General features: G+C 39.5%; 2 protein-coding genes across 4 annotated transcripts; both read left to right on the top strand.

Moving 5' to 3' along the window:
* Positions 1 to 319: 319 nt before the first annotated feature.
* Positions 320 to 13,561, top strand: LOC146389933 (desmocollin 2-like protein). 3 transcript variants are annotated; one of them, XM_084912686.1, is made up of 15 exons: positions 320 to 468; positions 1,415 to 5,307; positions 5,444 to 5,534; positions 5,641 to 5,849; positions 5,943 to 6,053; positions 6,215 to 6,367; positions 6,631 to 6,775; positions 6,864 to 7,018; positions 7,142 to 7,276; positions 7,431 to 7,616; positions 7,761 to 7,951; positions 8,851 to 8,934; positions 9,026 to 9,093; positions 9,261 to 9,376; positions 11,160 to 13,559. In XM_084912686.1, exons 2-15 carry the CDS (start codon positions 5,269 to 5,271, stop codon positions 11,169 to 11,171), a joined length of 1,695 nt encoding a protein of 564 aa, XP_084768812.1. In that variant the 5' UTR covers positions 320 to 468; positions 1,415 to 5,268; the 3' UTR covers positions 11,172 to 13,559. The 3 variants fall into 3 exon arrangements, with proteins under 3 accessions (XP_084768812.1, XP_084768819.1, XP_084768823.1); XM_084912693.1 differs by having other exon boundaries at positions 1,415 to 3,927; XM_084912697.1 differs by lacking the exon at positions 320 to 468 and having other exon boundaries at positions 1,531 to 1,611; positions 11,160 to 13,561.
* Positions 13,562 to 19,257: 5,696 nt separating this feature from the next.
* LOC146389934 (nuclear factor 7, brain-like) lies at positions 19,258 to 20,649 on the top strand. Its single transcript, XM_084912958.1, has one exon. It carries the CDS (start codon positions 19,258 to 19,260, stop codon positions 20,647 to 20,649), a length of 1,392 nt encoding a protein of 463 aa, XP_084769084.1.
* The last annotated feature ends 2,377 nt before the right edge of the window (positions 20,650 to 23,026 follow it).

Raw genomic sequence — 23,026 nt, forward strand, 5'->3', positions numbered from 1 at the left:
CGCAACACAATGTTACTTGCAGAGACTTGAAGTGTAAATACAAAACAAATTTAAGGAGTGATTTATCAATCATTCAAATAGTTACACAATATTCGATCCTCTACTGAGCATGTTTCTTTCTTTCTTTTTTCATTCAAACCTGTGTAGCCAAGTGAACTAATACTACGCATGGAAAAGGTTTAAAAAGAGGGGATTGTGTTTTGACTGGTTGCCTGTCTACCAGAGGTCTGTTGTAGGGTTGTCATGGTGATGACTAGACCTCGCGTTTTGGGGGTATACTGTCCCTTTAAGAGCTGCCGTAAGCCAAAGCACGCATGCACTCAAGTTTGTGTCGCACACTGAGCGCTGTGAGTGGGAGCACTGGAGAGCAAAAGATTCTGTGGCTAGCTACACAAGAGAGTTCCGAACGTGCGACGGGTGTATGTTCAATGGTCACGTGCTATGAGAAGGACCGAAGAGCGGGTTGGCGTGAGTAATGACAGTGTTCTAACAGATTTAAAAGTTGTTAAGTTTATACTGTTATTCACTTTTCATAACTCTGTTATGATTCGGAGGGAGATCACTTCAAATCAAAATCAAAATTTATTTATATAGCACTTATTAAAACAACAATGTTGACCATTGTGCTTCACAGTCAGTAAAAGCATGAGACAATTAAAAGAAAAAATAAAACAGGAGAACAAACAATAGGTAACAACACAACAAGCTAGCACAGCCAACTAGTTAGAATCAAAAGCCAAAGTAAAAAGATAAGGTTTAAGACGTGATTTAAAAGACTGGATAGACTCGGCAGTACGAATATGAACAGGGAGGTTATTCCAGAGTCTAGGTGCCACAGTTGCAAAGGCCCGGTCACCACTTGCTGTGTGATTCCTGCGTGTGTTGTCCTAGCACCGTGGCTGTGTAGAGAAACCGAAGTGAGTTCATGATGTTCGCCCATAGAAATGTATATGTTTAAAAGACAGTTTACAGTGTACTTTATTGCCAGTTGAACCGTGAAATTGTGGGATGCAAACAATGTGTTTATTTGTTTTGTTTTCTCTTTTTTGTATTTGTTTCTTGACAGGTCACTACTGTTGTTTATACTGTCTGAATTAACGTGAATTAATGTGTACATATGATAGTTACTGTTGTCTCAGTCCCTGAAAGACTGTTTTAGGCTGAGCCAGTGGAATAGTTAAATTTTGCCATTTCCACTCAAAACTATAGAATTAAAACTGTGCTCCTCCGAGTACAGTCGGAGAATAAAAAAAGCCCACAAAAGAGTATTTCCTGTGTCCTATCTCATTCCCCATGACCGGGCCACACCTGGAACTGGGACAGTTCACATATGAAGTCTTGTTACGTTACTGCCTCTCCTTTCTATATATGTAAGCATTAAACCTTGTCAAATGTTTCTTCCTTCCCTCTATAGATTGTGGTGTGTGTTTTTGACAAGCATACTAATGTGGAGATGGAGGATAAATTTCCAGTGATAGTGCCTGTAGATGCGTCTGATGGCCCAAAGCTGACTCAGAGCCATAACACCATCAACGGCTCCAGTATGGAACAGATGTGGGTGTGTCCTCATCTCCCAGAGGAGTCCAAATCGTCATCAAACAGCTAGATACTGTAGGTTCAGTGAATGCTTAAATTGCACTGATTAGAATATACTGGACATTCAAAGCTAAGATTCAGCGCACTGTGTTAGAGGCTGCGATTTGATGAATACATCATATATACAACCTGTGATCATCGTTTATGTCCAGTTGAGAATGAATCTGTGCACTCATATGTTCAACTCACAGCTGTTATTTTAATCAGCCTGTCTCAGTTGTTTTAACTCTAAGTATCACAAAGTAATGTGGTAACATCTGGACTGACGTGTTTACTGTCAGCATTTTAATCGCTAGTTTAAAGGCTGTAGGTTGCAGCCATTGCTCTAACACTATAAATGTAACAGGACTCAGTCCTGGTTCTAATAGTCCGTTGTGATGGGATTTCTGGCTCTTTTTAGAGAACCGGCTCTTTCGGCTCCCAACCAGCTCTTCAGGTTGTTTTGTTGCTTTAATTAATTTATTATTAACAATAATATAAAATTATGCACAAAAGGAATTACTAATGTAAAGAAAAGTGGTTTTATTTATATATGTTTATATATAAATATATGTAGTGGCCCCTAGAGACAAAACACGTACAAATTCCAAAGCACATTTCTAGCGTTAACTGAACTTCCAAAACAGAGCTACTAGATCACTTAAATTACACAATTGAAAGCATATGTGTATTGTTTGTGTATTTATACACAAGCACTCATATATATTCAAATAATTTAAAAAAAAATCTTTGTTTACCTGTTACTACCACACACCAAATCCGGTCGTTGGTACTTCCTGGCTTGTGTAGCCATTAGGTAACAAAAGCTCAACACTGCGCCTAGCATCCTGGAGCACTTCTGTTGTGTTTTGTACGTGCTTCGAAGTTTGTACGTGCTTTGGAGTTTTTAAGTGTTTTGGAGTTTTTACGTGTTTTGGACTTTTTACGTATGGCGTTATTTTTGTGCCACTATTCTGAGCGCACGTAAAAAAAATTGCAGGTGCAAGTGTAGCATTTTGAGGAGAAATTTATTTTGAGCAAAGAAAAGCTGAATTTGAGTGAACAAAATTCATTGCTGTGTGCAAAAAATGTATTTCAGTGTTTGCTATTATCCACACACACACACACACACAATAGCAGCCCTTCTCGCTCGGTTTTTGCATTTGCGCTCGCTCGCAATGTGTTGCTCGCGCTCTCAACATTTCTGCCTGTGCGCGCTCAACTCTTTCTGTACACCGTTATATTTGTGCCAAAAAAACAGCCAATTACAGACTTGGATGCAAAAACAATCGGATTGGCTGTTTTGGTCTCCAATCAGCTCGAAATGACAAAATGCAATATCCCAGAATCCATTTCGTCCAAAACGCAAACGAGGCAGCAGCGGAGAAACACAGAGTGGCGGAGTTTGAATTATTACTCTGTCTGGGTCACAAAATAAACTTTTAAGTTCAAGCGAGAATCTAGCTGTGTAAGCTTCAAATGGCTTTATTGGCAATGAGAAAAGCTATAAAACACTGACTTATTTAAAACATTTTCCTAGGAAGTGCATAGATAGTGTTATCATTATTGACTTTCTTTTACTTTTTCCAGGTCGCAATAAGAAAAATTGTTTCTGACAACTGGTTCGGTCTAAGGTTAATTCTTGGTGGGGTTTAAGCAAAATCGTGGTGGTGATACTAGTGCTGGTTTGCCACAACTGTGAATCCTGGTAGATCTGTTGCAACAGATTGACAAAAATAAATATTTATTAGTCCTGATGAGCAAAGACCAAGTCATTACTGCACACAAGTCTTGACAAAAAAACCAGACAGACCAGTATTTCTTCAAATAAATGTAACTGCAGCATGCTGTAGTGTTATAAGAATGTTGTTTATACTCTTTATGCACAGATTTATATAAATAATGCTACATGCTTTCATTGTGTGTATTTGTAGCTCTTATAATCCCGCTAAAACTCTTTGAGGGGAAGAGTTTTAGCGGTTTAATGTCTTTTTCCAGACATTAAACCGCATTTAGTCGCTGTTTAATGTCTTGCAGTAAAATAGATATGTTGCCCCTGCTGATGGGGGAAAACACGTGAATATCTGCAACTTTCAGGGAGGTTTCTCAGCAGACACCAGCGAGCACAGCCCGAAGCTACTTCGCTTGTTTAAAATTCCACTTGGGTGTGCCGTCTGAGAAACGCCTGTCTTTTTACATTGATAGAGAAGTGAAGCAATAGACAAGAGAAGAAGCTCTTGAGGTAACACACTTACACTAACCAGACTCCCAACACTTTGACGCAGGACAAAGTCTGTCTTTTTTTTTCCAAAGATGGGGAAAATTTTGATTTCCTCCACCTACCTAATGCTGGTAAGTGCTTCTAGTTTGGTTTTATAGCACTCCTACATGATTGATACATGTTTACTTTCTGTCACTTTTGTCATGCCAGGAAGTATTAAAACATTTAAAGGTGACAAGTCAGTTTGAAACTCACTTTCACCTTTAATGCACTCTCTAACCTTGCTTGTTGCTTTTTGAGATTTAGACTACCTGTGCTGTGAAGTAAGATTCACAACCACAGTGGTATAAAAGAAGTCCCAGAAAAAACAAAATTGTCACGGCCGTCATGGCCGATGTGTTTGTGGAGCAGACCCAAAAGCAAGCATAGGAGAAATAAACTGATGATCAAACAAAAAGTGAGCCTTTATTACGGGTGATAAAAAAAAAGAAAAAACAAAACAGAAAAACAAGGCGAGACCAAACAAAAGTGAAACCTAATCTGGGACTGAACTAAACAAACTATGGAGACAATGACACGAGACATAAGATGAAACCTGAACAGGTGAATGTAAAACCTTGAACGTGAAGTACTTTAAACATGACATGAGCATGAACCTGAACTGCTGAAAGCAAACACTCAGTGGCCTGGCTTAGTGTCATTGTCGTCATAGTTTGTTTAGTTCAGTCCCATTTTAGGTTTCACTTATATCATTCTTTTCAGCACAACCTCACATGTCTGAATTTACAGTTATGTTTTCATTTTGACATACTGTATTAGCACAGCTGATCTAAAGTCAGACAAAAAACAAACTCTGATTAGAAAAAGGTAAATTTTTTACTGTAACAACCGCATATACACACTCCAAACACGCTAAATCTCTCACAAACTCTCTCTCTCTCTCTCTCTCTGACTCTCTCTCACCATCACTCCTTAAATTCCCCCCTCTTTCTAAACATCCAAATGTCATGTTGCCAAAACATTTTTTGATTGGTCAACATTTTACATTTTTCCACCAACACAGGTGTTCTTTGTTTTGTTTCTTTTTTTATGCTCATAAGCTGAGAGTGCTTGCTAGAGCTGTCCTTAGACATTAAAGGTGAGGAAAAGATGCCACGTATATATTGTTTATCATGACTCTGGTTTTACGTGGCCTATCAACACAACTGAAAAACTGTTATATATCATCTTTTTGCTTTGTCATCTTGAAGTAGTCATGCGATTGGTTTACCACGACTACTTTATTTATCCTCAGTCAAACAGCAGCACTCATGCGATAGTGGGGTGTGCCGTCTGAGAAACGCCTGTCTTTTTACATTGATAGAGAAGTGAAGCAATAGACAAGAGAAGAAGCTCTTGAGGTAACACACTTACAATAACCAGACTCCCAACACTTTGACGCAGGACAAAGTCAGTCTTTTTTTTTTCCAATAATGGGGAAACTTTTGATTTCCTCCACCTACCTAATGCTGGTAAGTGCTCCTAGTTTATTTTTAGAGCACTCCTACATGATTGATACATGTTTACTTTCTGTCACTTTTGTTATGCCAAGAAGTATTAAAACATTTAAACGTGACAAGTCAGTTTGAAACTCACTTTCACCTCCAGATCCTGTCCTGTGTGGAGTCGTGCTTTCTGCTGAGATCTCTCTACATAATTGTACCTGAAATAATTCCACCTGGATACCAAGTAGCAAAAGGTGCCGCTCTGTGTATTTGTGTTATTCCTTCTGTTTGAAAAAGTGTTGTAAGCCGAATGTTTTGTGGTTTATGGCTCTTTTTAACTTTCACTTTCTCGCTTTTCAGTTGAAACCGTCGGCTGTGATGCAAAATCAGTGCAGTTAACTGTGAAGGACCCAAGTTTCACAATAAAAAGTAACGGAGCAGTCGTAGCTTTAACGTCTGTCTCAGTGGGAGAAAGAGGACGGATATTTTCTGTGTCTGCTCGGGACAATAGTGGACTGGAAAGAAAGATGGAAGTTCACCTTGTCCACAGTACCATCTTGAAAAGACATGTAAGGCAACTGCATATTGTGAGTCGTTTATACAGCTCACCAGGAACAGTGCATCTTTTTTCTAACATGTCCAAACTTGTTGGAATGTCATAGCGACGAGGCCAAGGCTCCCTGAACGGCTCTAGAAGACGGGGATGTTTTCTTATTCCCCCGTGGCATGTAGTGGAGAATTATGAAGGGAACTATCCGAAAGTAATTAGCAGGGTGAATTGAATGTTTAATTTTCATCATTTATGATCACTGTGGTATACAAATGTTTATTGTCAATACACATCAGATTGTAAAGATTGTAAACACTTTATGAATAACAGAATCCTTTTTTTCTTTTCCTTAATATGTATCATTTTATTTGGTTTCTGCTGTAGCTGGGGTCAGATTCCTCAGACAGCCGTTATTGGTACTTTATTGAAGGAAAAGGAGTCGATACGTATCCAACTGGAGTGTTCAGTATGGACACAGACACGGGGGATCTGTTCTTGCTTAAAGCAGTGGATCGTGAGGAGTTCCCAGCATATATTGTGAGTGTGAAGATGACGCTGATTTAGAAGATTTGTAAAGAGTTCCAATAATGTTCCACAGTCATCTTTAAGGAGTGATTTATCAATCATTCAAATAGCTACAGCGTAATCGATCCTCTACTGAGCATGTTTGTTTATTTATTTTTTCATTCAAACCTGGAACTGGCACAGTTCACATATGGAGTCTTGTTATGTTCCTGACTCCTCTTTCTATATTTGTGTGCATCGAACTAGTCAAACGTTTGTTTGTTTTCCCTCTATAGATTTTGATGATTGTTTTTGACAAGCATACTAATGTGGAGCTAGATGAGAAAATACCCCTGACAGTGATTGTAGATGATGTCAATGACAATGCCCCAGAGTTTGTAGGTCCTTTACAGTTTACAGTTCCTGAGCACTGTAGTGCAGGTGAGAAAGACAACATACAGTAATAGTTGATTCTGTGGTATTTGATTTTCAGTGCAGTTACTCTAAATGATTATGGGTTACAATACAGGGACTGTGGTGGGAGTGGTGAGTGCAACTGACAGAGATGACATTTACACCAACCATGTGAAGATTAAATATACACTCGTATCTGGATCAGACATGTTTACCATTCATCCAGAAACAGGTGTCATCACAACAACAACCAACACCCTAGACAGAGAGGTGAGCACTGCCTCTGCATCAGTGATACCTGTGAACTTTAATTGAAAATAGCATTGAAATCGATGATGCAAGTGCTTTACAACATATTTTTATTATAATACTTTTCTAACATTTCTTTTAAAGTTAAAAGACAACCATGTGGTGACTGTAAAAATCCAGGATATGAATGGTGCACCAAATGGTCTGTTTGCCACATCGACAGCAACAATTGCTCTGAGTGATATTAATGACAATCCACCAACCTTCATGAAATCATCTGTAAGTGTTTGAAAGAACCGTCAGTATGTAATTTAATTGAATAACTGAAATCATATCGATTGATTTTGGCGTCCTTTTTCTACTTATTTCACCAAAATACTTTTTACTAACATAATTAAACAGCAATTAACCCCCTCTGCTTTTTTTCTTGTAGTATAATGTCACTGTGCAAGAAGATGAAAGTGAAAAACTTTTACTTCGAATTCCTGTTCAAGATAAAGATTTGGTAAACACATCGAACTGGATGTCAAAGTTTGTCATTACTAAAGGAAATGAAAATGGAAATTTCAGGATAGTTACTGACCCCCAAACAAACGAAGGGCTTTTGTACATCTCAAAGGTGAGACTGGCTTCTTATTCAATTCATTATTATCATTTAGTGATGTTGGTGGAAGCATTTTGCATGGATCACATCTAATGCAAAGTCAGCCAATATACAACTTATTTATATTTATAAACTTTAAAATGTCTTTCTTTTTTCCAGCCATTAGATTATGAGAAAACCAACGATGTCCAGCTCCTTATCACTGCACAAAATGTAGCATCACTGAATGGCAGGAGTGCCACGTGGCAGTCCATCCCTGTGAATGTCAATGTTGAAAAAGTGGATGCAGTCAGGGCTGGACTGGGACAAAAGATCGGCCCGGGCATTTTGACTAGAGACCCGCCCACCAGGTATTATCGGAAAAGCAATAAAGCCTGTGAATGAAAAGAAACGCTGTTGTGACAGTGATGTACAGTCTTGTTGGTATATGTATGATTTCTATACATTTTACATCAGATAAACACTTTGGTTGTAAGATTCAGACAATTATTTAATAACAGCCAGACATTTTAAATGAAAATAAGAAAGAAATGTATTTCTTTGTGCCCCCCTCTCCCTGTTAATGCCCTACCTGCCCCCCTGGCAAAACTTTGCTAGATCCACCCCTGCACAGTTACCAGCTGTCAGCTACTTAGAAAAGGATCCTGGTGTTATTTGTCTCTCAGAAACAGTTCATAACTTCCCTTCAACTCATTCATGTCACCTAAAAGGTAAACCTGTTTCTCCATCACCTGTTCAGCTCTGATGATTCAGTAAGGACATCTCCTGGTTTCATCTTCATGCTTCCCTCTCACCAAACCGATATCATGACCAGCAGCTTTTACAGCTGTTGGCTCCAGCAAATATCAGCTGATACTAGAAATCAATATTAAATAAATTCTAACAACAGCTCATCAAGCTTAAACCTGCTGCTGTTGTTTAGCGTGACATCTGCCGGTTTCCCCGTTCTGGTGCAAATTGGGCGATAAACAAGAGAGACGGGACTTCAAACCATTCAAAATCACAAAGCTAAAAAAAAAACATCAATATACCTACAATATTGATCAGTTTCCCTGCACGCAGTCGATCTAGGGCTGTTTCTTCTATTAAATTCAATTCTTCTATTAAAACACTAAAAAAGTCCAACGACACACATTAAAAATGGGCACCTACAATAACAAATGATCCAAACAAAATGGCAAAAGACTCTTACCAACAGTGTACCCACTCGCACCCAAGTGAATTAATCGCCTCTGGTTTTTTTCCACAGAAGAGCGCTGACTTCACCGCACACACCCACTACCTTTTCACAGCTCTTCAGCCAGTCACCTGGCAGAGAGCAACAAACTGCCAGGTGACACTTGTTACATATGGATTCAGGGTAAGATGGGGTATGGTTGCTTTTTGGACACTTGGAAAAATGACTGATTCACCTTTTCCTGCAGGTCTGTGTCCTTCGGACTACTGGGAATTATGACTATACTGTGTCCTGTGGTCCTCCTCCTACTGCTTTGTGAGTCTCCCACTGTGATTAAGTTGTAAGGGTTAGATGGGGGTTCTCTTGTAGTTTGCTCATTGCATATTAGGAAGTGAACAATGCTGCATACAATAGTGTAGGTATACCACACATAAAAGCACTCTGTGAGCTCTGATCTTGAATATGCCTGCTTTTTGTTGCAGTCCTGGTCCTTGTATTTTTCTGTCTAAAAAAGAGAGAGAAATTGCAGCTTTATGACTCTGGAGACACTGGAGGAATCCCACTCAAATCTAACACGGAGGCCCCAGAGGACAGCATGGTAAGGATAGTAATGTGTAACCAATGTCTCCGTTTCCAGGTCTTCTAAAAAAAAAACACACACACACATTTACTTCTTTTTTTGCTAGGCCCCCTTTGTTTTACAAGAAAAATCTTCTTGAAAAATGGGTTTAAAAACATAAACAACTATGGGATACTGTTTGTTCATGATTTGGACAGGGGGAACAAATTATGGCATTATATATGTATATCTATTATCCCTTTAAAGCCGGTCGGAGAGGACACGCTCCATTTTGCGTAACTATTTTTAAATCCCGGTAGCACTGCAACCACGTAAGCTAGCGCAATAATTTTTTTTGCATATGAAACCGGAGGAGTTGTACTTACATCTCATGCCATTAGCTTGTCCTAGGTCACAGTTTCTTTCCACATATAGCTTTGCAAAAACTGCATAAAAAGCACTTGCAGCAACAAAAACATAATATTCCAGAAACAGGCTTTGCCGATCCGATCAGCTGTTTGTAACACTTCCTACGTCCATCAGCACGAACTATCGCATGTCCGGCATGACCTGCCCGAAACCGGAAGTGACGTCATTTTGCGGAAATGTAGTTTTTTTACCATCAGGGCCTTATGAGCCTATACTTGTGTTTTTAAAAGTTATGTTTGACTTTATGACTTTCTGTGTCGTTTCTGGGATGCTGAGGACTCATATTGCACTGCTGGAAATATTTTTATTTTGATGCATATGCTGGTATTTTGCAAATTTGCACTGTAATATATTTTTTCGTTTTTCCTGCAGTATATGAAAATTGGTGTATCTCAAAAATAAAACTATGAAGACACTTCCCACCAAATTTCCTTTGGTGGGAAACTAGTTTGTGCAACTTTTTTGTATTTACAGTTTTGAGGGATAAGCCTCTTAAATTTCTCTAACTAGAAATATATGTTAAAAAATCAAAAACGATTTTAAATTTTTTTGTAGTTTATTGCACTTTTTTGCAATGTATGTAATTACTATGCACTTAATGCAGACATATTATTAAAATTTGGGCTATAATGGTTGTATTGATGTATAGCAACTTGAAATGCTCCAAAAAATGGCTCCACAGCATGTAAAAATATAATATAAGCTCTGGCGGACTTGGTTCTATGGTAGGTCTTAAAGGGTTAAATATATCATTATATATCTTTTCCATGTGGCTTATTATATCTCCAAAAGTATTACAAATTATCTCCAAAATTTCAGGAGTAGTTACGTTTAGTTACATTTCATTTATATAATTTTTCAAGGGATCTTATATCTGTTTTCACTCTTGTATGCTTTTCATACAAGTTTCACACAAGACAGATACAAACTTTATAAGAAGCCCCGTCAATAACCTGTCAGTTATGCTAGCAGTGTCCAAGCATTCTTTTTTTTTCTTTTCATACCACGCACCCCTGCAGTGGCTCTTGGGAACCTCTGTTCTTTATAATTGGGAATCAAATGGCCACTATCTCCATCATGCAATGTTGTTTATTATTACAAACATATTATTTGTTTGTTTTTGATACATCCAAATGTCTTGTGGCAGACCTTTGCAAAAAAGGTCAAATATAAAATAGCAGTTTATTTTTCTGCAGTTAAATAAATGTAAATTTAGTGAGTAACAAGTTTGTAAAATATATTATTTCTCTAACTTGTTGGTGATCTGTTTGCTCGATGTGTAATATATATATATATATATATATATATATATATATATATATATATATAATATGACCTTCAGTCATGTCCTCAGCAGCTTTGAAAGTGTTGTATGCTTCCTCCTATTATCCAGGCTTGGGAGTAATAATAGGTAATAATAACATCTTGGATGTGTCTTCCAAATGGGAACAGAAGAGGATGGGCAGCATTCAGGGGACGTGGCTCTGTAGCTGACTCAGAGGTCACGGTCTGAACGCTTGGCTTGTTACTGGGGTAACAATGTAAAAACAGAACAATCAAGTGGTGCAGGTGTGTATCTGCTATTGCTCTTTGTTGCTTTATTTTGTTGTTGTTGATGTTGTTGTGTTTTTTTGTTTGTTTTTTTAAGCAAAAGTGGTTTGCACTAAAAACTATGTAGATGCAATCTTTTGGAGCTTCGTACCTCTGTAATCAATGTTTAAAAAATTATATCTTTATTTTTGGAGGGTAAATTTTCATTAAAACAAATACATTATGAAGCAAAATAACAATTAACTAATGTTTCAAAATATGTAATGTAAAATTACACCTTCATAATAATCTATTTTAAGCAGTGTTGATTTACTTCTGCAGAAATTCCTAATGGCGCAGAAATTGTGTGTAACCATGTTTGACTTCAACTCGCTGACTGTGAGACGGGTGCAGTTTGAGCTCACTGTAAGTCAGGTTGTTGAAACATTTCCAACAGTAGTCGTGTTACAATCTGCACAAAGGCAGAACTGGAGCACAAACGTGTTACTGCCTGAAACTAAATACAACTGGCTGCACAGGAAAAACCCATTCAAAAGACAGTGTATACCCTATATGTATTTTACAATGTTAAGTTGTTATTTGACATTAACATTAAGGGGTTGTGTTTAATTTTTGCTACTGTAGCAGTTACTTGTGGTTTTTTAACATTTAAAGGAACGTGATTATAAAACAGCATAATCAGCAAACATACAATAAGCAGACATGCACCCATACAACTAAAAACAGTACTGTTTGTACTTTTAGTCTTTACTTTTTATTTGTTTACGTTTTTGTCCAATATCTGTCAATTTGTAATTAAAAAAAACAAAAAATGTCCTTATGATTTTTCTGGTTGTACTGTATATAAAGGTCAGATCCAAAATGGTTGTTTATTGTGCTCAGGTTTTGTGTGCACTCTAGTGTTTCACAGGGTGGAGCCCACATACACATAATACACTATGTGCAGTGTTCCAAGATCTCAACTCCTTGGCTTATAATTACTTCAGTCCTCCGCAGATCTAATTGGTGCACTGGTGTTATTACTGACAAACAGCCCTGACCCACTGAGGTATAGACTCCACTGGACTTCTGAAGGTGTGCTGAGATCTGAGGAATTTAAAGGCCAAGTCAACACCTCAAATTTGTTATCCTCCTCCTCACACAAACTGCGATGCACCGTGCATTCTGACACCTTTCTTTCAGAACCAGCATCAGTCTTTTTGGCAATTTGAGCCACAGTTGCTTTTCTGTTTGATGGAACCACACAGACCACCCTTCACTCCCTACGTGCATTAGTCGCTGGTTCACCACTGTTCCTTACTCACGTTCATGTCACAAGCAGAAATCATCATCAGAGACTCATTAGACCAGGACATGTGTTTCAAGTTTTCTGTTCTCAGCTGACAGGATTAAAACCTGGTGTGGTCTTCTGGTTATCTGAGTCCCTGTTGCATTCTAGCCATTCTCCTCTGTCTGTCGTCCACACAGACAAGGCATGTTCACGCTAACTGGGTATTTTCTTCTTTCCAGACCATTCATTTTAGGTGATAATGGGTGGGAAAAAAGTGAAGACATTATACATTATTTAAATCTAAGATGAAAAATTAGATGCAGGAACTTTGCAGCTTGTCTGTCTAAATTAGTACGAGTACAATGAGACTCGTGAAAGAGGTGCAGATTAAAGAATTGTTTTTGGAGGTAAAAAAGAAAACACAAAGATCAACATCTATTTATGTTAGAGCGCCCTCTAGTTGATGATGGCATGCTGTGACACTGGATTTAAATCAGTGTAACAAAAATCAATTCTCTGTGTTCTGTGGAAATTTGACAGATTTAAAACTCTGTTACATAATATAAGGTGGGATATCTGAGAACACAAAAATGTATGTGTAATCTGGAAAAGGCCTAATCTTTAAAGAAAGCTGATATTAAATATTAAGAAGCGAAAGCTTGAAAGCTGCTGAGTTTAAGGAGGTGCAGGAATGCAGTAATGAATGTGATCTCCACATGGAAACCCTTTAACTGTGAAACTGTTTCATGGTTTTTATTTTTTATCTTTTGCTGAGTAATTGTCTCTCTGACTCTGAATATAGTTTCTGGATCATTTTGACACTTATTTCTACACTCTGTACAGAAGGTGCCTGGAGGATTTTCACATGACAAGCTGCTTATTAGAGCACATAAAAGTTGTTGACTACGTATTTAGGTTTCAGGTGACCAATAAAAATAAAGTTCTGGCTCTCTCCATATTCACCTAGTAGCAGTCAGTTTTCGCACCTTTGACACTGACTTAAAGAAAGCATGTTTCTAAAAGAGTTTGTAGTTTTTTACAGACATAAACAGAAAGATGCCAAAGAACAAAAGATGCAACGAGCAATGACCTGCTGACATTAAGTAGATAAACCTGTTGATAATCGCCCAAACTTTCACAGCTTGAATCATGAATGAGCTGCAGAAATGCATCAAACAGAAGTGTCAACACCAACTCTTTTATTTCTTTGTTTGTGTGGACAGAGAGTTGTGATGAGGATCAGAGGAAGTGTAGCTGAGACATAATGCCCTTAATGAGTTGTAATGAACTTCCTCAAAAATACATTTTATTTATTATTATTATTTTTATTTATTTATTTATTTTTTTGCAATGCAAAGCTTTCACGAGTCACTGATGTAGTGGGGCATTAATCAGCGGGACACCATCACTGAGTCACATATGTGGTTGTACTTTCAGATATTATGGAAACATTTATTTTCTATGAATATATATTTTGTAACTGATTTATCTTAGAGGGTATTTAAATATTAAAAGTGATTATCTGTTTAATTCATTTTTGAGTAAATAAGAATAAGAATAAGAACAACTTTATTTATCCCGAGGGAAATTATTTTGTCATGTACATGCTCAAAGCAGCAGGAGAGACAGAGGAACAGATGAATAAGATATACGATATACAATATATACAATAAGAATAGTAGTGTACAGTAAACAGTACTTTTCTTCATATTTGTTTAAGTGGCTGTTTATTTATTGATAATAATTTATATCTTGTAAGACTGGCATAGACTCCACACTGGATTATTATTATTATGGATTTTACAAACATACAGGGGTAGTGAAGGTGATGCAGTTGTAAACATCAGTCTGGCATCAGTTTGCTGCTCTTACACTCTGACTGTCTCTACTGATTCCCTGCCATAGGATAAAAGTTGGCTGTACCGTCCTGTTCTTGTAAGTGAAGCCTCACACCTGGATTCTTTTTAATGACAAGCAGTGGTGACTCACAGTCACCACTGCTTGTCATGTGCTACTCCTGAAGTTTCATAGCAGATGATAGTGATGGCCAAATGAAGCTTTCTGAAGCATTCAACCTCGTATCTAAAAAAGGTTCATTACTCGAAACTTTAAAACACAGTCCTGTCTGGTGACATCTGGTGGCCAAAAATACAAAGAGCAGCTCGAATCTACAAAATAAAACGAAGCGCTTCATTATGATTGCCTTGATAAAAAAGATAAATAAATTTAAATAAACTGATAAATAAAAGAGAAATATACTTGCCGACATATGCTGTATATGTATATATATATATATATATATATATATATATATATGTGTGTGTGTGTGTGTTATTCTACTGCTTTTAAACCATTTAAAATTACAATTCATAGTTTTATATGTGAATTATATAATGTTAAATTACTATTAAACAAATGACTAAGTATTTTAGACTTTAGTTTACTTCAGCCATAATCCATATAAATGACATGACAATATAAGAATATGACTTTAAGGACTTAACAACATTACTCCAGTTATAGTACACCTCTCTTAGATGAGATGAGATAGCCTTTATATGTCAGTTGCAGTTGCCCACAACCGAGATGACAGACCTTGCCAACCGTACATACAATACACAAACATCACATTGCGGAGACAGGTCAGGCTAGGTAGCAAGGGGAAAAAAACATCGAAATGTGTAACACAGAAGGATAATAAAGGAATGCACAGATATCAACACACCATAGCACAATAAACACAGACAAGCGACATGGGAGAGTATTCCAGTGTGTACAGCTGATCTGGGACCGCTGCAATCTTCGATTGCGCCTCCAGCTGATCCGGTGTCCACATCGGATGGGAGGTAAGCGTTGGAGGTGGCATTGGATCCGGGGTGGGGAGGGTGATAGTGAGGGTGTATCAGTGTACGTGTTTTGTGCGTGTGCATGTGGAGGGGGGATGAGTGAGTGCTTATCAGTGTATATGTATGTGTGTGTGTGTCCATAGTTCAGCTGAGACAGTGTCCTTTGCCCTGCTAGGCTAAGTAAACAGTCTTCCAGCCAACCCAGGTGGCCTTGCATGGACAGCCGGTTCAGCTTTCTTAATTCTCCGATAAGCCAGGGCCAAGCCAGCTCCGATCAGCAAGAACCCTGGTCCATGGTTCCGAATAGAGAGATATATTCAGCGTCCTCAATCGACAGTCCCGCCAGGCACACGATCCTCCATGTCTGCCACCCGTCCATCGTGTATCCGGCAGGGAAAGTCCCTCCAGGGTACTCGGGCTCTCCCGAGCCTAGACTTCTCGTTGAGAAAAGGGTGTCAATAGCATTCAGAGACCAGTTGATCAAATCCATAATTCTCTTTTAGATTTTAGAAGAGAGTGTTCCAGGGAAAAGTAATACAAAAAACACGAGACTAGACAAGGACATAAGAGCTAAGCAGGGAAGATAAGGGAGAGGAGAGGAGAAAAAGTGCGTCCGCCTCCTCCGAGAGCCAAAAAAGTTACACATTACCACTAAGGGAACACTGAATGACCTGGTGGTTTTTGTCTATAAAACTACTCATCTAAGATCTCTCAGCAAAATTATGCAACATTGTAGGCACTATTGCCCCTATCAGATCAGTGAGCTGGGATTTTATATTCTAAACATGAACTACTGTTACAGCAACAGACATGGACTACTGGTGCCCACACAACAACTCAATGTTCACTATGTGAAGGAGCCAAACAGACGCCTTCTCCTCTCGTTAACTGAGATAAACTGCTGGCATATTTGTTTTGCATCTATACTGTCCAGTCTCTCCTGGTGGACATGGCAACACGTTATTCATGGTTACATACATTTTTAGACTGATGTGGACCAAAGCTTCGCACATACTTGCCAACCTTGAGACCTCAGATAGGGAGTCATTCAAAAGGGCTGTTGGTGGGGGGAGTGGTATAAATATACATATATATATACAAAAAACTATTTATCGGATAAAATAAGTTAAATGTCACCGTTATTATTGGGATATGATTTTTCAATGATTTTTTCAATTTTGTTGTCCGGGTGGAAAATTGAGAACTTGGGAAGAATGGTGGCTCCAGGAGATTTTGGGCAGTTGCACTGAAATTTGGGATTCTCTCGGAAGAATCTGGAGGTTGGGATGTATGTCCTAGCATAGCCTGTAACGTTATTATGACGGACACATTTTATGAGTGAACTTGACTTTAAGTGACTTACGGGTTTCTTTGAAAAATACTTTCTTATATCCAGGTTCTTCCTTTTTGCTGCCATCCTCCTCTCCTCCTTGCAGCTTGCCGCTGCTAATTAGCAGCTTTCATGGAGCTCTGTTTAGTTTTAAAACTAAAACAGGTAAAAAATGTACAGCCAAACACATATTTGTCACATGAGGTAGGACTCCAGTAGAGAACGTAATTTGACTCTTTCTGCACCGCTGGCTGAACGAGACCTTGACAGATCTTTTTTTTTTCTTCCTATCGGTTTTGTTTGTCTTTACTCAAAGAGATCAAATTATTGGTGGGGACAATTCAATAATCGCTGGATATTGGTGGGGACACGTCCCTTCCCTCCATGACAAATCTACGCCCTTGACTGCTATTGTATTATAAAGTTTATAAAGTTGTTTTCAGAAATATGATATACTTTTAAGACTTCATCACCCACCAAATATAGATTGGATTCTGGTATTTGGCACAGTGTGTTGTTTGTTATCAGAGAGAGACTTTCATTCAAAGAACACTCACTTGAAACCTGGGAGATACCTTGGTGACATGTGCATAGTTGCATAGTTGGCTCATGTGTTTCCCGGCTCTTTGGCAAAAGAGCCGGGAAACACAGTCCGTGCCCTGCTGAAGCCGGGGACGCCACCTTCAGGTCTGGTGATGCACAGAGAACTGACTGCAGGTGTAATAAGAGCCAAAGCCACATACGCACGGAAGATTCATGGTCATCTTTCTTCCCAGGACCCACAGTATGTGGAGGGGTATCAAGTGAAACACTGACTACAAAACCAGGCATGTACAATGCCGCAGGACCCTTCTCTGCCTGAGACTCTCAACCGCTTCTACGCCCACTTTGAGGACCCTATCCCGCTTTAAATACAACTAACTTGTTGACAAATTACTAACCCTGAGACTGAGCTCCTCTCTTTGTAACTGAGTCCTGGACTTCCTGACTACAAACTGCAGTCTGTGAGGATCCACAATGTCTCCTCATCTTCCAGAGTCCTCAGCACTGGCTCCCCTCAGGGCTGTGTGCCAAGTCCCCTCCTGTTTACGCTGCTTACATATGACTGCTCAGCCAACCATCCAGGCTGTCATATTGTAAAGTTTGCAGACGACACAGCTGTGGTGGGATGCATCACAAACAATGATGAGACCGGCTACAGGAAGGAGGTGGAACTCTTGGAGGACTGGTGCAAGCAAAACAATCTCTGCTTAAATGAGAAGAAGACGAAGGAGATGATTGTGGACTTCAGGAGGGGAAGACATGCACACACACTCCTGCACGTCGGAGGATTTGTAGTCAAAGTAGTACCCAGCTAGAAGTACCTGAGTACGTACCTGGATAGCAGCCTCACCTGGAAAAATAACACTTTCAGCCTGATCAGTGAAGTTACTTCCTGAGGAGGTTGAGGCGTGCAGGAAATGAGAGCTCAGTCCTCATCTCCTTTTGCAGCAGTGTGGTGGAGAGTGTTCTGTGCTCTGACATCAATGCGTGGCACGGAAACTGCACCGTGGCAGAGAGGAAAGCTCTAAAGAGGGTGGTGAAGGCTGCTCAGAGAGTGGACGGAGGCAGCCTCCCAACAGTCACATACATATACACCTCCAGATGCAGGAAGAGGGCCGCCTGTATCATAAAGGACCCCACTCACCCAGCACACACACTCTTTGTCCCGCTCCCCTCAGGCAGGAGGCTGAGGAGCATTAAATGCAAACCCACCACTTCTCAATGCATAAATGGACAAGAACTGATATTGTAGCACCTTAACCACTATTGACACTTATTATCACTTTATCAATGCAGGTCATCATGCCCTTTGCTGCTAAAGTATTTCTTTACACCTATATTTATACCTACACTCTATACCCATACTCCATACTGGTACTCAGGTTGTTACACTCTAGTTATAGTATTATTTATTGTATTGTTTTATTACTTGTCATTTCTGTTTGTTCAAAAAACAAAACAAAAAAAAAACAACTATTTATTTATTACTTAAAAAAAATCTTTTTCTTCATTATTTTTTGTTTCTTTTCACTCCGGGACCATGTCTACATAATTTTGTTCCACCTCATGTTAACATGTGATGCGAATGTGTTGAATCCTTGAACCTTGTTTATGGGTGAAGAAAAGCTGTAAAAAACTAGTTTACATAGTTTTAGCTACTTGCAGGATGACATTTAAAGTCTGGAATGAAACACCTGAGTTACAAGTGAAACAACATTTTTCTCCACAGCCCTTAACCGACTCAAACCAGGAAACAGGCTATTCTTCTTTCTTAGTAAAGACACACAGATGATCAAACTGAGTTCAGACAAAACTATCAGCTTCCTCTGAGTGAGTCCAGCTAAAGGACAGAAAAGCGGAAAACTCCAACACTGCTGCTTGAAGCTGTTTACGGGAGAGGAGCCAGGACTGACTGTACTTCCTATCTGCTGTTTTCAGCTTTACTCACAGAATGGCTTCCAGATCAGAGGAGGATCTTTGCTGTCCAGTGTGTCAGGAGGTCTTTACAGATCCTGTTATTCTGTCATGTAGCCACAGCTTCTGTAAAGACTGTCTGAAGAGATGGTGGAAAGAGAGAACAACACACGAGTGTCCAATTTGTAAGAGAAGGTCTTCAAGGCCAGAACCTCCTTTAAACCGGGCTTTAAAAAACCTGTGTGAGTCATTCTTACAGGACAGAGATCAGAGAGCTCCAGAGGCTCTCTGCAGTCTGCACTCTGAAAAATTCAAACTCTTCTGTCTGGACCATCAGCAGCCAGTGTGTGTTGTCTGCTGTGCTTCAGAAAAACACACCAACCACAGATTCAGACCCATCGATGAAGCTGCACAACAACACAAGAAGGAACTACAGGAAAATCTGGAGCCCTTAAAGGAGAAGTTAAAGATTTGTGAAGACGTTCAAGTGAAGTTTGATCAAACAGTAAAACACATTAAGGTCCAGGCCCGACACACAGAGAGGCAGATTAAGGAGCAGTTTAAGAAGCTTCACCAGTTTCTAGCAGATGAAGAGGAAGCCAGGCTGGCTGCACTGAGGGAGGAAGAGGAGCAGAAGAGTGGGCTGATGAAGGAGAAGATGGAAGCTCTGAGCAGAGAGATAGCAGCTCTTTTAGACACAGTCAGAGCCACAGAGGAGGAGCTGAGAACTGAAGCTGTTTCATTACTGCACAACTACAAGGCTGCAGTGGAAAGAGTCCAGCGCTGTTCACTGCTGGATGATCCACAGCTGCCCTCAGGAGCTCTGATAGACCAGGCCAAACACCTGGGCAACCTGACCTTCAACATCTGGAACAACATGAACGACATGGTCTCCTACACTCCTCTCATTCTGGACCCAAACACTGCTCATCCACAACTCATCCTGTCTAAAGATCTGACCAGTGTGAGACGACGAGAAGAGAGGCAGCAGTTTCCTGATAATCCAGAGAGGTTTGATTATTACATCTCTATCCTGGGCTCTGTGGCCTTTACCTCAGGGACTCACAGCTGGAATGTGGAAATTGGAGACAGTACAGGGTGGGTACTGGGTCTGTTAGCAGAATCTGATGAGAGGAAGGGAGAGAAACTGTCTGGATTATGGGGAATACGGCACATATTAGATAAATACTACGCAGTCTCACCATTGGCTCCAAAAACCCCTCTCTCAGTTCAGAAGAAGTTCCAGAAAATCAGCGTGAATCTTGACTGGAACAATGGAAAGCTGTTGTTCTGTGATCCTGACACTAACACACACATACACACCTTCAATAACACTTTCACTCATAAAATAATTCCATACATTTACACTAATGGTAAAGTGAAGGTGTTGCCGTTGAAGGTGTCAGTGTCAGTGGAGCAGATGAGTTAAGGATGATTTTATTTCTAATCTTGTTTCCTGTCAGTGAATTGAATCTGTTAAAGTGCAGCTGTTGTCCTGCTGGTTCTGTCTGGGGTTTACAGGGAGGGGTTTCTTGGGTGATCAACGCGGGGCTGTTGTCATGACCTGTCCTGAACAGAGTAAAGCAGTGAGGGAATAGTACGCAGTAGGGGGCAGGTGACTGTCCAGGTTAGCTCCTTCAGCCCTGCCACTGACAGCCAATTCCAGCTGCAACTCCACTTCACAGTAATTATAATACTGCACATTCAGATTCCATTACGTGTTGAATACCTTCATAAATACCAGTCTGGAAATGTACAAAGCTCAGCTAATAAAATCATATATTTCACATTTGTATTTGGAAATGTTGTCTTCATCGTCTTCGACGTTTAATCTCTTTATCCCTGGAACATAAAGGCCTATTATTTTCTGAAAAATGACGCAAGCGAGTGAAATGTTTATGGCAACAGCTGTGTGCAGATCAAAAATGGATTATATAACGAGTGCGTGAGAGAGTATGACTGTGCAGGGTTTAAAGTGTGGAGGTACTGACCTTACTTTGAGTTTGATTCCTTAAAATGTGACAAAAAGATTAGCGTCCGCTGTTCACTGCGTGGGAAGAAAACTTCTTTTTACAGTGAAAAAACCCCTAAACTTCTGAGCAAGCACCGAATACGCTGTCACAGGAATATAAAATTCACAGAGAAACTCCTGGATCCTGCCAATGGCCGCTGCAACACACCTCCACCAGGGCAAACCTCCACCTGCCCCACCCCTGCTAAACAGGTGAAAATAGAGCAACAAGATTGCTGAGTCTTTGATTTTATTTATTTTCTGCAGTGTTTTACTTGCATCTATTTGAAAGACTGAGTGTAAATACAAAAAAAATGTTCAGGGTGTAAATCATATTTTTAAAAAGTAACTAAGTAACTAATTACTTTTAAAAATAAGTAATCAGTAAAGTTATCGGATTACTTTTTTGGGGAAGTAATCAGTAATTATTCGCTGATTCCTTTCAAGTTAGTTGTTGGTCAAGTAACTTGCCCAACACTGATTACAGCTCAGTAACTGTAACAATTATTTATTTTTACTTTATTTATTCATTTTTGATGAATGACCAAAACGAAACTCCTATATGGCACGTTAGTGACCAGAAATTGCCAAATGACCACTAAAATTACCTAAATTTGTTTTTCATTTTGTGCGCGTGTGTGCATTCTTGTTAGCTGTAGGGTGCACTAAACACAGTAGAGTGGTTTTTGTAGGCACACTCTCCACAGCTGGAGTAAGTGGTTGCTGTTCTAATCCTGCATTCTACACCTTCTTCTCATTTTGTTGGTGAGGTGAGGGTCACACTGGCTCAGACTCCCAGGATCACTCTTCATTTGTAGGTTTTAGAGGAATCCCACTCCTGTTAAATTATTTCACGGGACAAAAGCATTGTATTCCAAGACACCCATGAGATTGTAGAAAAGAGGCAGCAGCCATCAGCAGGGGCAGATCTAGAACGGGGGCATGGGGTAGCATGTGCCACCCTAAAATGATGTCTTGCTACCCCTAGTTCCATCCTAGTTTTGCATATGACAGTTGTTTAATAAAATAGCAGTAACACAGTAACAGTTCGAGCTTAGCTACAGTTAACACTGAATGTAAATTCTAAAACTGAATATGTTGCATATCCCCCCCCCCCCCCCCCCCCAACCTGAATTGGGGGGGGGGGGGTAGGGTTATGGGGTTAGGGTTAGGGTCCATGCTATGTGTTCAGCCCATAGCATGGACCGTCTTTATTTCTTGTTTTCAGTAGCTACCCGATCTTTACCGGAAACCTGATCTGTACCACGCATGCCCAAATCTTACATCACTTCCTGTCGTTGCCAACATTGCAACAGTTAATATATTTGAATGACATGGTTAGTGCCCAGTTAGCTCCTAGCATTTCTCGACAGCTCTACCTCCTTTTCGATTCCCTGGGACATTAAACAATGGATACCTCCATAAACAAACAAATTCACGCTTTTTTCCTAAATGGAGAACTTCAAAATATAGCCTATTGGTTATAAAAATAAAAACTTGTAATATGCCACGTGAAGATTCATCAGACAGATTAAGTGTTTACTGACAATTGACAGTGATAGCGGACATCATCATCACAATTCCAATCAATCCTCTCCACACAGACAAGCATAAACACACTTGACTATCACTACATGATTTGTAATGACGCAAGTTCAGTTTACAATAGGTCTCATTCGCTCAGTCAGCATGTGGCTTGTTTTTCAAGCCTGATACTTCTTTTCTCCTCCACTGGTTCATTTTTCTCTTTCTTAGTTCTTAAGGAAATCCTGCACACTATGCTGTGATAGTCTTC

Source organism: Perissodus microlepis, chromosome 3 (genome assembly GCF_051167445.1).
Source record: "Perissodus microlepis isolate ML-2025 ecotype Zambia chromosome 3, ASM5116744v1, whole genome shotgun sequence".
NCBI classification, from domain to species: Eukaryota; Metazoa; Chordata; class Actinopteri; order Cichliformes; family Cichlidae; genus Perissodus; species Perissodus microlepis.